The 16,150-nt window shown below is 35.7% G+C and overlaps 2 protein-coding genes across 30 annotated transcripts in view; one reads left to right on the forward strand and one right to left on the reverse strand.

Annotated features, from left to right (window-relative positions):
* The window catches only part of CACNA1C (calcium voltage-gated channel subunit alpha1 C), a 475,146-nt gene extending 474,543 nt beyond the window's left edge, over nt 1–603 (reverse strand). For 17 of the 27 annotated variants that reach the window (XM_071767851.1, XM_071767801.1, XM_071767836.1 and 14 more), the window contains exon 1: nt 107–602. In XM_071767851.1, the coding sequence (XP_071623952.1) occupies nt 107–236 (130 nt within the window). In that variant the 5' untranslated portion in view covers nt 237–602. Of the gene's footprint in view, nt 1–106 lie in introns of all 27 variants that reach the window. The other 10 variants (XM_071767783.1, XM_071767817.1, XM_071767758.1 and 7 more) reach the window with 2 other exon arrangements.
* Nucleotides 1–16,150, forward strand: part of DCP1B (decapping mRNA 1B) — a 42,978-nt gene that overhangs the window by 12,468 nt on the left and 14,360 nt on the right. For all 3 annotated transcript variants that reach the window (XR_011730500.1, XM_071767917.1, XM_071767906.1), the window contains exons 4-5: nt 11,476–11,542; nt 13,723–13,858. Coding sequence is in view for 2 of the 3 variants with exons in the window: in XM_071767917.1 (XP_071624018.1) it covers nt 11,476–11,542; nt 13,723–13,858 (203 nt within the window). In the remaining variant the exon portion in view is untranslated. The remainder of the gene's footprint in view (nt 1–11,475; nt 11,543–13,722; nt 13,859–16,150) is intronic.

Below are 16,150 nucleotides of genomic sequence, written 5' to 3' on the forward strand. Positions count from 1 at the left end.
GTTATTAGTGTAGTTTCATACATCCTATTTAAATAGAAACAGAATACTTATCCCAGCAGGTAGATGCCGGTACAGTTTGCGCGCACACAACTGGGTAATGTCTTACCTCCAGGTTTGATGTAGAAGCAGTTAAGCTGAGTTTCATTCACCAGCTTCCCTTTGTACTTCGTTTCAGGTTCCTCTGGCTGGTGGTTGGGTAGTGGGTGATACGCTTGCCGAACAAAGGCTTGAAACATTTTAAAATTCCAAGCAGCGTTGAAACTGCTGAATCGTAGTATATTTGCTGTATATAGTAGAGGTAAATTCCTTTTGGTCAATTTTTTCTTACTTTAGAGTTATTTTATCTAATAGCTCTGTAGAGTAGTTAAAACCTAAATGTGGCTTTAAACTACTGGCAGCTTGGTCTTTTAATCTAGAAACTATTTTCTGACTCTTTGGAACTCTGCAGTATCTCTTGCATTATCCTTTCTTTCCTTGCTCTTCAGTCCTAATCCTTTTCTTGTCCTCTGTGCCTTATGCTCAGTTGGAGCCTTCCCTCCCCCTGTGGTTTTTCAGGAAAACTTGGATTGAGAAGTGCAGATAATGGGCGCCATCCACCCGTCAGCTCATCACCTCACTGAGCCATGACGGTCTCTGGTTTCTGTATATCAGCACGGACTTCTGTGATAATAACCTCTTGTGTTTGAAAAAAATAGGTTTGTCTGGTAGGGGGTGGACTTCACTCCTGACATAGCCAGAAAACTTCTTTTGGAATGCAAGCTTGCTCACTTGCACTCTTTTATGAGAGTGTGTATATATATAAAAATATTTGTAACCTTCTCTCAAAACATGGTAGATGAATATGTGAGCACGTGTATCCCACAGTGCACATACAAGCTGCTCACTTCTGACTAGTATTGATTTTATACAAGCTCTTGAGTGCCTCATCTGCTCTCTCTTCATCAAAACAAGCCTTAAATTGGCAGTAAACAATACTTTTCAGTTACAGGAGGAAAAAAAGAAAGAAACCCTTCTCAAGTATGAGATAGCATACCCTTTAAAGGACAAGGAATGTGTTCTATACAGAAACACAGTGCAACTGCTCCAGTGGAATTCCACCAGGGCTGCAAATGCAGTGTTGCTTTCTTCTCTTAACTCATATTCAAACTAGTAACGCTGGGCTTAAAAATTTGCTGTCTTCTGTGCTTTAGTGGCTGCAATTGCAGACCACTTGTTGGTTTTGCAAGGCAGAGGTTGCTTTAATGACATTTAATAAAATGCAAAGTTTTCATACAATGTACTGCTTAAAAGCAATCTTAAAAAAAAACCAAAAAAACAAACCCCCACGGGTTTTACCTGCTAGCTTTATTATTTTGGACATACATACTTCTAGGTCTTCTGCAGCCTGTTTCAGTAATCTTTTTGCATAGCAGAGGTACTATTTATATGAATAAAAACAACCAGAGGTCCCGTAGCCAGGGGAAAAAAAAATGAAAGTGATGTAAGACATATGCTTCAGGTCAGAAGTCAACAATAAAGGGACTAGAAAGATTCTTCCTGTGAATCATCTAGTGCTGGTCATTGTCTTAGGCAGGATATGGACTTTCAGTTTGATGAGGTCCACCAATTCTTTTGTTTCTGTCAAACAAACTGCCTTTCTGTGAAATTTTGGTATTTGCTTAACAGCACAAAAGTGTTAAATCCTGTACACTGAAATGTATAGCATCTGTCAATGAAAAGGTTTATGTGTTTCATAACAATTAGAAGAGGAGAGAAATCACATTGGATTTTTATGTAAGGTACATGCCTTCCTGCAGTGTTTTGCTGTGGGTTTTTTGTTATTCTTTTCTGATTTTATACTGGTTTCTCTCACATGACTATTTTGTACATCTCTCTTTGAAACAAAAAGCAAAAGTATGCACTGAGAGTTAAAAGCAGAAGGAGGGGAGAGATTGAGGAAGCAGAAGATGGCTATTGATATGTTTTATTCATAAAGTTTATTAATGAATTAGTAAAATACAGCTGAATTCTGAAGCATAATGGAATACGTACTTTTGCTTTCTGTATGGAAATAATATAATTGCTGTCATGAAAATAACCCAATGCAAAATTCCAAATTTTTATTTGAATCTAAATGTTTTTTCTTTATTCTATATTCAGGGATTTAAAAATTGCTGGGTACCTCCCAGTGCTGCTATTGTGAAATATCTAGCTGCTAGCATAAAATGAATTTGATAAATGTGTCTATCTGTTGGATTACAGATTTAAAACTGGAAAATCCTTGCTGTTTAGGTTTTATTTTCTTGATGACGAACTTGATCTAAGGAGTACATTCTGTTTCTCCCTCTATACATATAATCACACAGGATGTCTTGTGTGCAAGAAGGTAAAAAAGTCAATAAACTGCTAATGTTCAAAATACTGACTTCAATAGTTAAAATAACTTTTTTAAAGAGGCAGAAATATGTTTGAAAAAACAATTTCAGCACAATAATGTACTTCAGAGAGCTGTTATTTGTGCTTCATGAAAGAAATTACAAATTTGCAACTCTCATAAGAAAAAAATAGGTCATAAAATATATTTAAAATATTTTTATTCATACTTAAAGATTTAATTCAATGACCCTTCAGTTTTTAAGAATGGAAAAATGCAGTGGCTACATGTCAATTATATAGGGACCAAGGTTCAGCCATCTACTAAAATTTAGCTTTTAGGCATGGAAAAATACAAAGCTTTTCTTAATTCTGTTAATCTTATAATGTATCTTAGGTTACAAGAACAAGTACATATATATAAGCAACTTAGACTCTTGTTGTTGTAGGTTAAGAACTTAGTCCAGATCCGCAAATGTATTTCTGTTACTTAGGATATAAAAATATGTAATGAAGAAATAAGAGATGAGATCACAGCCGTCAGAATTAGAAACATCATCCTTAGTTGCCTGTTTTCCTCATTAAAACCTTTTTGAAGTTGTTCATAATTTTGTGGTACTTAATCAACTTGGGGTGACAGTTCATCAAACTGATAATAGTAAAAATTCAGGCTTCGGGGGAGAAGTAGCATAGCATGCTATTGAGTACCTATTTAAGATTAAAATGTTCTTCCGTGTTTTCTTCCTTTTCTGTCTTACTGAAAAAATGTTATTAGCAGTGAGTGGAAAAGAACTTGTCTTTGAACTTGACTGTAGCTCTGGAATTAGAGGTATATTTTGACCTTTGGCAGGTACCTCAGAGATGCACTTTAAAAAACTTTGGGAACATGTTCTTAGACTTGACTAAATTATAAATGAAAACCATGATGTTTGAATCCTAATGAGTCCTCTGCCAACTGTGTATGTCACATACAGTCAAGCAGAATTTATCTCCCCAGGACTAGGATCCCAGATAGTCAACAAGAAACATGACAAAAACTACTGTTTTTTGTAATGTAGTTGAAGGCTGTGTGTAAATAAAAAGGATGGAAAAAGCCACCTTTTTTTTACCTGCTGGTTGGAAAGGAAGTGTTGTCCCCTTCTTGTGGAGGAGAGTTCTCATTGTATTTAGCTAGTAGGTACAGTGCTATGTGCATGAAATCAAGATCATGATTTCTAGCTTGACCTTAGTGTAAGCTTTTCTGCTAATGGAAGTTATGGGTGTATAATTGGCCTAGATTTGTGTAATGGCATTTATGTTCAGATGATTCCTGAAGATGAGGGCTCGGCTTCATTTCAGTGCGTTGAGGACATGTTAAATGGTTTGCTGGAGACAGTAGGCAATGTGGAGCACTGGTACGGTAGTACAGGCAAGGGTTTCGGATGTTGAGGAGTTACGTGTCTTTTCCACTGAGCCATTCTCTGGTGGAATTTTTTTCACAGGGAGGATGCTTTTTTGAGTCAGTATATTTGGATCTAGTTTTTAGCCTTTCTGCAGACTTCTTCACTTACCTTTCTAAAGGCAGTGTTTATAATTTTTTCAGTATCAAAAATGTCACAGAGCTTTCACCCACTATTTGTTTATCTTAATACTTCTTCACTTAGCTTTTACGCTTCTTGAGTAAGACTGATTAATCACTTCCATTACAACAGGAGCTCCAGTCTGATGTGGACTTTTCAGAAGTCTGTTGTGAAATAGTAACGAGAGCCACTTGTTATTTACGAACTACTCATAAATAAGAACACTAAAGGATTTATTAAGAACAAATTTATATTTAACAAATTGATAGTCTGGCATCTACAGGCATCCTGTCTTAGTTTCAGTGTAATGCATGATCATGATTTTAAAATTACTTGGAACTGATGATGCAATGGCAGGGAATGTGTCAGGAAAACCAGTGGTGGGGGAAGAAAAAATAAATGCACTAAGCCAGATGGATCATAACATAGATGCTATTCCTGTGTCGTGACTAAAAATTTCTTGCAGCATCAACAGAATGCGATTTGAAGGGAAATCTTGCAACTTCAGTTGCCTTTGGGCTCTTTTTGAAAAAGTAAAGAACCTGCTGATGGACTCTGGTATCTGCTGAGCTTCATTTGGAAATATATGGGTCAGTGGGCTTTGAAGTTGTGTGCAAAACTGAGACAACTTTAGCTTTGAGGCTGTTTAAGAGCCATTCTGGCGAGCCAAAATTGTTTATGTTTATTACAGAGTTGATATTTTTTCATAAAGAATTTCTGATAAATTTTTGATTGAAAAAATCTGAAGTCAGGTTATCACAGTAGAGCCACAGACATGATTTAATGAACAGTCCACCATCTCTGAGTTATCCCTTTTTCTGCCCCAAGAAATCAGGAATGTTTGCTGGTTCTATCTGGAAGTCTGCAAATTGATCACCCACCTTTCATGACTGGTAGAAGATTGCAGGGATATTTTAGGGTCCATCTTATTAACAAAATTTTTTTTCTTGTATTGATTTTTAAGGCATAGTTCCAGGCACAACTGAACAGATGGTGATGAGGAACTTAAATTTTTGACTTCAGTAGTGTTGCCAATCATTGCCCACTGTCAAACCATCTGCTTTTGGGGAAAGGGGTTTTGAGGGGCTTTTACATTTTCTTGGGTTTTTAGTTGTGTATTTTCTTGTTATTTTGGGGTGGGGGTTTTTTGTTTGCTTTGTTGTTTTGTTTTTTTAAGAAAGTTGATTGAATAGTGTGAATAGAAATTCACTCTAATTTGACTGATGTGAAAATCAGCTTTTTCGCTTTCCTTGTGTGATCATCAGTTTGCACTAGGATGTCTCTGAGCAAGATTCTTTTCTTGTCAGTAGCTGCTTTTTCTTCCTTTTTGTTTATATATGAGGTTTTATATATTTGAAATAATGGAAATACCAAATCATCCTTTTCCCTGTATCTGTTAAAAGTTCCCCAAGCTAAGTGGATCAGGAGTTTTGTCAACCTTTAAATGAAAGAACAAGTGTCTTATGGGTTTTGTTCAGTTTTTTTGGTTGGTTGGGTTTTGTTTTTTTTTAATTTAAGCTAAGCTCATATCAAAAGCAGGGGTTTTATTTTTTTGTTTGAAAAACGTTGCTCCAGTTTCTTGGTGGTTTTGTGCTTAGAACATCCTAAAAATTTTAGTTCTCCTGTAAGAACTTCCAGAAAAAAATAGGATATTTCTAAGCTGAATTTCCATTAGTTAGAAACAAATTCACATGTGCTTTTATTGTTGTTGATTTCTGCTGCTTTACAAAATGTAGAGAACTAAGTGACCCAGAAGTTCCAGTACTGTTGATGAGCCACATCACTATCAATATGGCATAATAGAATGAAAAATAAGGTTTTTGTAGTGTTTTGTTTTTAAATACTTTAACAGGTAAAAAAATATTTTGTTTGAAATAACTTTTGGTTGGCAAAAAAGCTTAAAGAACTTTTTGGCCTCTAAACGAGCAAATACCATGATAAAAGTTGCTTGTGCAATCTCTGTTTTTTGCTTATGGATTTTTAAATTATATGATAAACCTCTTTTGCAATAAGGGCTTTACTACAGGTATCACATAGTCTGAATGACATTCATATAAAGAGCAAGTACTCGGTATTCGGTTTTTCCCTCATGTGGGCTTCTTGCTTTGTTATATACTACTAAAATTATGCACTAAGGACAGAATTATTTATTGCTTCTTTCTTTTTTGTTGTTTTCTGAGATTAATCAGCATAATAGCTGTTAACTTGTGAGTAAGATGAATTGTTGTACCTTGCTCAGATTAGAAGCATTAGTCTTCCGGTTTTACAAATTATGATACTATGGCAGAGTAGTTACAATTGCAGAGCTCAATTAAGTGCAGGGTGTCCGATTTTAAATTACTCAGGCCTATTTTTTCTGAGATATTTTTCATTCATGTGTTCAAAGAAGTCTTCTTAAAGACTTTGATTGTGATTATAAGTAGCTGGTGTGTTTGCAGGTCACGCACTCAAATCTTACACCCAGGTCTAAGACCTCAAATCAAACACTTCAAAATGAAACATACACAACCAGTGACAGCCACTTAAGATGACATTTCACAACTTGTGTATCATTGCATAATATCTCCGGGGCAGCGTCAGATGGAATTCAGGTTTTCCAAGATAGCATGCAGCTGTCTTGGCTGCAGGTTTTTTTTTAATCATCATTCCTTTGTTGCAGTCCTCTCCTGCTTTGTGCAGAAAAGGATGTAGAGCTTTAACAGGCAAATCTCCCTCACTACTTAAGCCTGAGCAAAGTGTATGGAACATCATATGTTTTTATTGCAATTGTAAATACAGAATAATGTACAAAGGGATCACATTTGCATTGGAGTAGAAGAGCACAAAACTATTGTGGCATGCATTAATTCATGTTTTAAGTACTCATAGATTAAAAATTACTATTGTGGATATAACCTACTTCTGTTCTTTTTTCAGCAATTCCTCCAAAACGGAGACTGCAATATTCTAAGAAGCACTAGGAAAAAATGCAAGCATCGCTAGTTTGCTGAATAGTCAAAAATTACATGAATGGTAGATAGCAAAGAGAGAAAAAAGCCAACAAAAAACATAAAAGACTTGGAAGATGTGTGTAGAGAAACTGCATTTTAATATAGTCAAGTGTGGATTTACATATTCAGGAGCAGAAGTCCTGGCCATACATACATAGAAAATGAAGTATGAAAGGAAGCATGATACAAAGAATAAAACATGAATATTGAAGAATCAATTTTTTCTCCTTATTTATTTTTAATACTCGCAAGTGTAAAACAGCTTCTAGGCACAGGGGGGTCTCTAGTCAGTAGGTTTGATATTTCTCTTATTTATTTTTACCAAGCTTAAATATTGTATGCAATCTGTAGAGCAATAGATTGAAGAGAATGTGTTGCAGAATAATGAAAATGTCTGTCCACAAGACAAAAATCTAATGGCTGGAAATTGAAGCTGGACAAGAAGAGTAAAAGAAATTATCCTAGAGAAAATGCGTTCATTTTTAATAGGATACTTAGCATGAATTATGGAGGTTGGTAAGAAATTCTTCATCATAATAATAAATAAATATTTCCAATTTTGAGAGGTTAGAAACTGTCATCTATAATTCTGGTAGATAGCAGCTGTCAGCTTCTGTTTATAAATAGTATTGAGTGCTCTGGTGTTTTTAAGGACAGGAGAAATCTGTAGCCAGAAAATGAAAATTGTAAGGCGGAAGCTGTAGAAGTGGTTCTGAAGTTGTGATTTAAAAAATAAATAACATACTTCCTGAAATTTTATCACTGAACTATATTAAATGAGCTTCACAGGTTTTGTTAAAAATTTTTGGTTTGACTTATGGGTAACCTGCCTTTTTCAAATTCTAAAAATTCTAGAGACTAATATCCCTTAATATTTAGTAATTTCAATTAGATGATTTAAGAGATTTTTTTAGCTTGTTCCTGTTCAATATTAATTGTATCTTCTTGATTTGATAGCTACACTATATCCGTCCAGTTTTGTGTAATCTTGTTAACCACATCATAACTTTGGTGTCTTAGGTTTTTTTCTTTAATGTGATCACTTTATTACCAGATCATTTCTTTTCATAAATGACCTTGGAACTGCTGAAAGTGGATGAATAGATATGTGCCATCTTGTCAGTGTAAAACTAGCTTTCACAATTTTACTTTTTTTAGCTACTTTTCATGTTACTGGCTCACTTAGTTGGCAGAAGATACTTAACTTTGATTTGTTTTCTCTTTTGTTTCTTACAATGGTCTCTTCTTGGATGACTTTGTATCTGAATCTAAATCTAAAAGTGGCTTAATATTTGCTCTTTTGTGCTGCAGTAGAAGAATTTGCTATTTGCCTCTGCTGTTTTGTGATTTAGTCACGCCTCCCGCTGTTTAATGATTCATTTTTTAACATGTGAACATTATAGTGAAATTACCACTCTACAGAGGATCCTTGGATCAGGATTTCCTTTTTGTCGAACAGTGTGATAGAGCTGGAGGATGGATAAAATTAATTTGTTTAGTTTTGACCCTGCTAAGACATGCAATGTTTTCATGATTTGTAGAAAACTTGTAGTGAAATATGTATTGTATATATATTTATTTTTTATTAATGGAGAGCTTGCCATCTTCCTATCTTGACAGTTAATGTCTGTAATCACCCCTTATGATATTTTGATAATCTTGGGTTCTTAAGTGTTGTCATGCACAAGTTTTTTGCCATTTCATGTTCATCATTAATCCAGAAGATAGCCGTTAATACACATTTTTACTACTTTTGTTTATAATTCCTTTTCCTTAAATGTAGATCATAGCAGAATATGCTACTGTAGTATGAATTTACACCAGGGTAAGTCCAGGTAATGAGCACCCAATATGAAAACATACCCTAATGTACTTTGGATACCTGTTACCTCAGATTTCCATCAAGTAATTGCCTTCTCACTGGGACATCATTCTCCCATGCACAAAAGAACTTGGAGGACATTATGCTGCAACAAATGGAGCATCTGTGTGATTATTTTCCTGTATTTCTGAAGCATTCATCTGTTCTAGACAGATAGGAGAAGTGTGGAAGGAAGAAGGACAAGACTGTCCACTTCTGAAGATTTCACTATGGAATGAGTGGGCTCAGAGGTTGGGGTTTGGTCTTGGCTTGCTTTCAGCTGTGCTTCGTATTTTGGGTTGAAACTATCATTTGGCTGATGTAAGAAAGTGTGGGTGGGTGGTTTTGAAGCTGGGCTAACATCTAGGATAAAGGTCTCTGGTTCTGCAATATCCTGACTTAAAGCTGCAGTTGAGATGTGAGACGTTGTTGGGGTAGTGCTTTGGTCTGCTGGGACAGACAATATTTAGTGTCTTTATTCTGTGATCTGAAATGGGGATGCATTTGTTTGAATTCTATTTCAGAATATTAGTTGTGGTTCAGTAAAATACAAATTGGTCTTTTATAGTGGTAGTCAGACAGTTTACTTGTGTTTGTCACTGAGCTGAGGTCAACTGCCTTGCTGTTGATTCCAGTCTGTCATATTTAATGTCCAGAAGCACTCCAGTATTTCCATGGGCCTGTCAGCTTTCAGATTTATTAGATACTCATGAATAGGCTGGGACATTTGACCAACTGGCCAAAAAGTGAAGCTTTTCAACCTGTCTAGCATATGGGTGAATCTACCAGCTGTGGCAGACATTAAAAAAAAATTGAGAAGATGGAGCAGATGGACAAAGTTTCATGGATACACTTTTGCATTGGAGATTTTTATTGCAAAGAAAAATCTTGATTAAACCAAATTTTTCTTGTCTGGGGTTTTCAGTTTACTTGCTACATTGTAATATGAACAGCAAGATGTTTTCAGATGTGTTTCATCAGAATGATGTGTAGTCTTGCATAATAGGTCAGGATTTTGGAACCTTGCGAATCATTCACACAGTTTTCTATGGGTCTGCAGATTATTTTTAGATGCTTACTGGAATGTATTAGACTATTAATATCTATTTTAAATCTGTATTTTAGTATTTATGTTACAAAAATGGAATTGTTTATCATATCAGTTCATATCAGCTCTTACTTTGCACAATTATAGAACCACTGTTGCCTGTTGTGTTACTTGCCATTTTTTTAGGGGAATACTAGAAATCACCATCACACTTTTCACCATCACTGTACATCTTTTGAAAGTTATTTGCTGTATGTCTACAGGATGGCTATTTGTGGGGTTTTTTTTAGGCTTTTAGCCACTGTGCAGTATCGAACAGTTGAACCATTTTTAGCTATGTAAAAGACAACACATGACTGAGGATGTGATGGGGAATGGAGGTATTACATTTGTGTCTTACAAACAGCTGCATGTTCGTTTTCTCTCCATTAAGAAAGCCAATTTACACCTTATTTAGCACAGTTTTGGTTGTGGGATTGGAGAAGTGATTGCTTTTGGATTCTGCTAGTGTAAGGAAATATTACATGGTCAGGATCAGTGTTGCAGTTGTTTTTAATCGGTACTCAGTCATTTTATGCCCCTTTCAAATAATATCCAGCCTCTATTATGTTTGAAGGCATGTTAGGAATTACCATTTCTTAGAAGGATTAAGGGAAAACTCTTGTCTGTAATATGGTGGGAAGGGGAGGGAGAAGAAACACAGCAGCTACCTATTTGCTACCATATCATGTAAAGGGAGCATGAGTGTTACACAAGGTTGCAGTGATAGAGAGGGGAAGATCTCTGTTAACCATTTAGGTGCTTCTCCCATCCTGTTCTCACAGCAAATTTGTGCGTGAGGTTAAAGGTAGGACAGTACAGTTACCCTGACAAATGTGAACACACTGTTTTGAGACAGTCTTGTAGATACGTTCCCAGGCTACTTTACAAGAGCTATCTAACATGGTCATGAGTGGAAAAACCTCCCTATTTATTAAGGTGGAAGCTGCACAAACTGCAGCTCCATCATGGTTTCGTTAGTGGTCTGTAGGTTTGAGAATCTTGAACTACTATTAAATTTAACTCTGTTGTTGCTTTGCAAAGCTGCAAGCACTTGCGTTAGTGGAGGTCTGAACTTGCACAGAGATTTTCCAATTCTGGGCTTGGCTACAAATAATTATGTCTTTGGCAGTGAAAATAATGGGCAACATTACAGGAAATCTTCAGGGAGGCAGAGATGAGTTAGTACTATTCTAACAACTTTGGTGATATATAAGGTAGTCCTGAAAGTTGTTGAAAACTAAACAAATCTTGCTTGCTTATATGTGCATGCAACAGTATCTGCAGTACACTAGCCACTGGAGTCAAATGGATGTGACAGCTGAAAAAATTAACAAAGGAAGAGGTTCTGAAGGAAACAAAACTGTGGTTTAGCATTCTGAAGAAAAGGATCAAATACCTCTGCCTTTACGGAAGGTTTAAAAGCTTGTAATTTACATCCTTGGAGATATGCCTTTGATCTTTTTTGAGTCTCGAGGATCTGAGGTACCATTTTTATATATATAGATGTGGAAAACATAAGACAGAAATGAATGTAATAATTAATTTACAGGTCACTTTTAAATATCTGCCAGGTAGAATTGCTGTTTGAGAAGGTACTCATAGTTTGTGTTTGTGCATTTACAGTGTCCATATATGGGATTTGGTTTTATGATAAGGAAGAATGCCAAAGAATTGCGGAGCTCATGAAAAAGTAAGTGATGGGTAAACAAAACTTTAGGTGCTTTTATTATGAGTGTATTTTTGTACATAAATGCACCTTATATTACTAGGATGGTCTTACCTTTCTGCTTTAAGCCTATTTTCAAAGAATTTGTTGAAAAGATTGTCACACACGTGCATTTTGTATAATCACAAATAAGTCACTCTATTGCAGTACTTTGTCAGAATTTGCAACACAGCTTTCTAGCTACATCAGACTGTAACACTTCATCTGGTTTACTTCCTGATGACTCCAAGATCTGTTTTCAATAACTGTATTCTTTGGGGTTTTAATATATTTTTCATTTTGGGGAGATCTTTTTTAATGTTACTGCTAACTTTTTTTAAACTGTATCAATGTAACTGAGGGCTATCATGAAGGCTGTAGTAATACAATTTTTTTCCTGTTCCTGCATTACAGCTGCATTCCTGCTTCCTCATTTCTTAGCAATGGTACAAAACTATCATATAAAACAAGACTTAATTAGCTCTGAATTAATTACTTTTATGTAGATAATATCATTTTATACCTGTTGTATGATCTTTAATTTTGCAATCAATTCAGAGATTAAAATTTGAGACAGAACTGTATTCTCTGCTGTATTTAATCTAGCAGTATCATGGATAATTTTTTCACTGTCACTTGTTTCTTCACTTGTCCAGGATGGACAGGGCTCATTCTTCTGCTCTACCCTCTGTTTGGCCTAATGATGAGCCTTTTTGCAATGACCCCTTTCTTATTACTATATTCTGCAGGTTTTCATGCCTATTTGGAGGAGGAAGGAGTTAAAGCCTTATAGATTTTTGCCAGCATATACTATCTAAATTTTTTAGAGGTATAAAGTGGAGGATATAGAAAAGTAGCCCAATAGGAATGGGCAGAGATTGGATATACTGGTTGCCTGTGATATATAGGGTTGGACATATCTTTGTGTCACAATTCTTTTAAAGGACAGGAGGAGGAGGGATGACACAGAGTGTGGTGGTCTTTGTCATGCCAAGAAAAGCCATGGGAGGCAGATACAGTCAAGCTGACAGCATTAGTTACTAACAGAGCGCAATGCAAAGGCACTGCCAGACCTCTGAATCTCCTTTTCAGGTCACCTGTCCTTGTCTTAACAGCTTCTGTAGCCAGAAGCATGCTGAGGAAGTGGCATCGATTTTGATTGCCAAAATTTTTCGATTGCCCAAAAGCCTGTTTGTGTCTTGCACTGCAAACAAGTCCAAACAAGGCTCATCCTTGCACATCTCGATTCGTAGCAAAGTGGTTTAACTACTGCTATGTTCCAGATAGGATTTTTTATAAAATAGTGGATGGGGAGGTAGTCATGTTTGCTCTTTCTCTCTCTTTTATTAAGGCAGTACCTGCTGCTTTTCATTTTGCAGCGAAAAACATTGTGAAACACAAATCATGACAAGGGTGGGAGTTTGTTTAGGGTTTGGTGGAGGGACTAAGGGGGGGCTGCTGTGTACCCTGCATTTCTAAAATGAGTCAGTTGTGACCCAAGAAATAATTGGTGGGGATGAATTTACACAAGTAAGCAATAAACCCTAGGAAACCTAGGTTTTTGACAGCTAATTTTAGTTAACTAGCTCAAGTTTCAGTTGGTGGTGATTAGGTACTCTCAAACTGGTAATTTTCTACAATAAAAACTAGTTTTCAGAGGATTCATGGAATTGTAAACCACACATAGTGGTTTATAATAGCAATGTTGCATATAGATAAAAAATACCCTGTTGCTTAGCCAATTGGCTGGTTGTTTTAATTCTCAGCATTCTACAATAATAATAAAACAGCTGGGGCAGGAAATTGGTCATTTGCTAGTAGTTAATGACTGATTTGTGTGTGTTTGCCATCCTCCACCACTAGCAGAACTGAATAACACTATAAATTCCCCACTCCTTCTCAGAACTGAAAATGTGACTAACAGAAATTTTAGCCTATAGCCTAATGTATTCAAGTTTGGAGAAAATTAATGTAATTCCTCGTCAAATTGTGTTTTAATATTGATATTTCAGTTGAGGTTTTTTAACACATTTTTTAAATGCAGTTGGGGAAAAAAAGAAATTATTTGACTTTTGGTTTATTATTGTAAAGTAGCTGGGCTTAAACTTTTTTATATCTTATCTAGTTTTTGTCTTGTGTATTCTCCTCTCACCTCCAACTTTCAGCCTAACTCAGCAGGAGCAATTCAAAGCACAGCAGGGCACAGCAACAGGACTGTCCCCAATGATCATGAATTCTGCCAGTAACAAAGAAGTGGATATACTACGGTTGCTTACCAAGGCCAAAGATGAGTATACCAAGGTGAGACGTGCTGTCCATAAAAAGAGGACATTTCTTTGTGGTACTATGATGCCAACATTTTGCATTGTAAAACATCTTAATATAATTTTACTCAAAGTGAAATAAATTTTGTACAGTGTGCTCTCATTTTTTGTGAAAACAGCTGGTAGAAAGCTTTTGTCAGAATTTGCTAACAATTCAAAATATTAATGCCATCACCAAAAACATCTGAAAGGAGAACATGCATGTAATTGATTTTTGATTTTTTTTAATGGAGGTAAGAACAAGTCTAAATTTGCTTTATTTTGACCCTTATTGCTCTTGTGGTTATTGGGTAGCACCAGGAAGTTGTGTCCTTTTTCTGGGTGAAGTATTCAAACCTGCTAGGGGGTTCTGTGGTTTGTACAAATACCTTCCTTCAGAGGAGACCTTTAGCAGTGAAGTTACTGGTTTTAATTGTGGTTGTTAGCTCCTTTCAAACACTAATGGAAAGAAATGAAAAACCTGAAATGTAGTAGGATTTCAGCCCATGTGCTGCTTTGATCATCTGAGTCTTCTGAATAAAGAAGTAATTAATGGATTAATAATGCTCTGTATTATTGAGCAATTAAAAACGTTTCACTTTGGGGAATAAAATCTAATAATTTCAACAATTCACATATATGCTGTGGATTGTTATGGAGCCTGCAGCTTCCTACTGCTGTTTCCTTTATATCATATGTGTTGTTATGCAGTAATAAAGCTCATAAGTGTTCTGAGTCTAGAAATATATCTTAAACATAAGCAATTTACAGAGAGAAAGACTTATTTTTCTGAAGTGGGGCTACTAATAAGATCCTTAGAGAAATAATAGCAAACTCTTTGAGGTTTAGTGAAATGTAGCCTTTTTTTGTTGTGGCATAGCTTCTTCTGGAGCTTAAGACCTTCTATTTTACATAATAGGGATTTAATGTATTATAGTGGATGAACACCTCCAAAATCTGGTATGTTTTCTATGTTTTAATATTGAATCAGTATCTAGTCTTGGCATAAAAAAAACCTATGATTTGAAATATTGTGAAATGTTTAAGCAATTTTTAAGAAATAATCTTTAAAATACTGTAATTGGGAAACTGGAATAAGGAGGCAATAAATCTTTAAAAATGTTACCTTCCATTTTTGTATGAGCGCACAGAAAATTAAGACAAAAGAGAGGAAATTCTAGAAGCTCCATTGTTTAAATAATAAGGCTTTAAAGTTCTCCTGCAGATAAGATCTTCTGCAAATTTGTTTCTTACTTCCTCTTTAATCTTTCTGCATTTAAGTGATTGCTAAGGAAATAACAGGAAAACCTCCTCTTTATGTGGGACATGACAAGGGAATATCTGGCATGTTAAACTACATGGATATGTAGTTTTTTATTGTTTTGTGGGTAAAATAATATTAGAAAGGGTGTGATAAAGGCAATGACAGTAATTTTTTTAGATTCAGTGTGAGTATATTTCTAAGCAGTCAAGCTTTTTTGGCTGCCTTATGGCATCTACATCCTTGCCAGTCTATGTCTTGTGACTTACAATGCCAGTGTGCTGAAATGAGCTATGAAGTACGTTGTTCTGGTTTTTTAATTCTGTGTGCTTTTGGAGAAGAGGGTGCTTTAAAGTGTTGGGAGCTGTAGAACAAGAGCATCAATTTTCAAAGCATCTGAGGAATTTTGCTCAATTTTTAAAGCTTGGATTAAATTTATTTTTTAAAGAGTGTAGCTAATTTTGAAGGGTATATCTTATTCCCAAATTAAGTTACACATTTAGAGGCGGCATGAAAAATCATCTCTTCAAGTTTAGTTCTTCAGCTGCCTCTTCACCGTCTTTCACCAAAATGTTCCAATGGTATTTCCCTGCCCAAACAGGCATATAGTTTCTTAGTTTTCAGGTGCTTTAGTTTTTGATTTGTTACCTGTGTGAAAGTCTTCATAGTAGGATCCAGAAAGCCTGACTGCCCTGGGGGCACTGTGCCATGCTTGACATGAATGATACAGAGTATACGCTAATGTTCTTTACCAGTCTGAAGTGGTTCTGTGTCTGTCTCATTTAAGCACAGCTCTCACCGAAAATCCTTTCTGCTACTTACAGGTTCCTTTGAAATCATCACAGGATTCCTTTTTTTTTTTTTTTTTTTAACTCTTCAAATTGCTTTCCTGGATTTGATAGCAGCCTACTAGCTATGTTACCAGATCATGGAAATGACACTAAGTCAGGTCATTGTCATTCTCTGTAAGCATTTGTGTATACTGCTGTCCATTTTGCTGAGGAATTTGGTCTGAAAAATTCTTATATA

Source organism: Heliangelus exortis, chromosome 1 (assembly GCF_036169615.1).
Source record: "Heliangelus exortis chromosome 1, bHelExo1.hap1, whole genome shotgun sequence".
NCBI lineage: Eukaryota > Metazoa > Chordata > Aves > Apodiformes > Trochilidae > Heliangelus > Heliangelus exortis.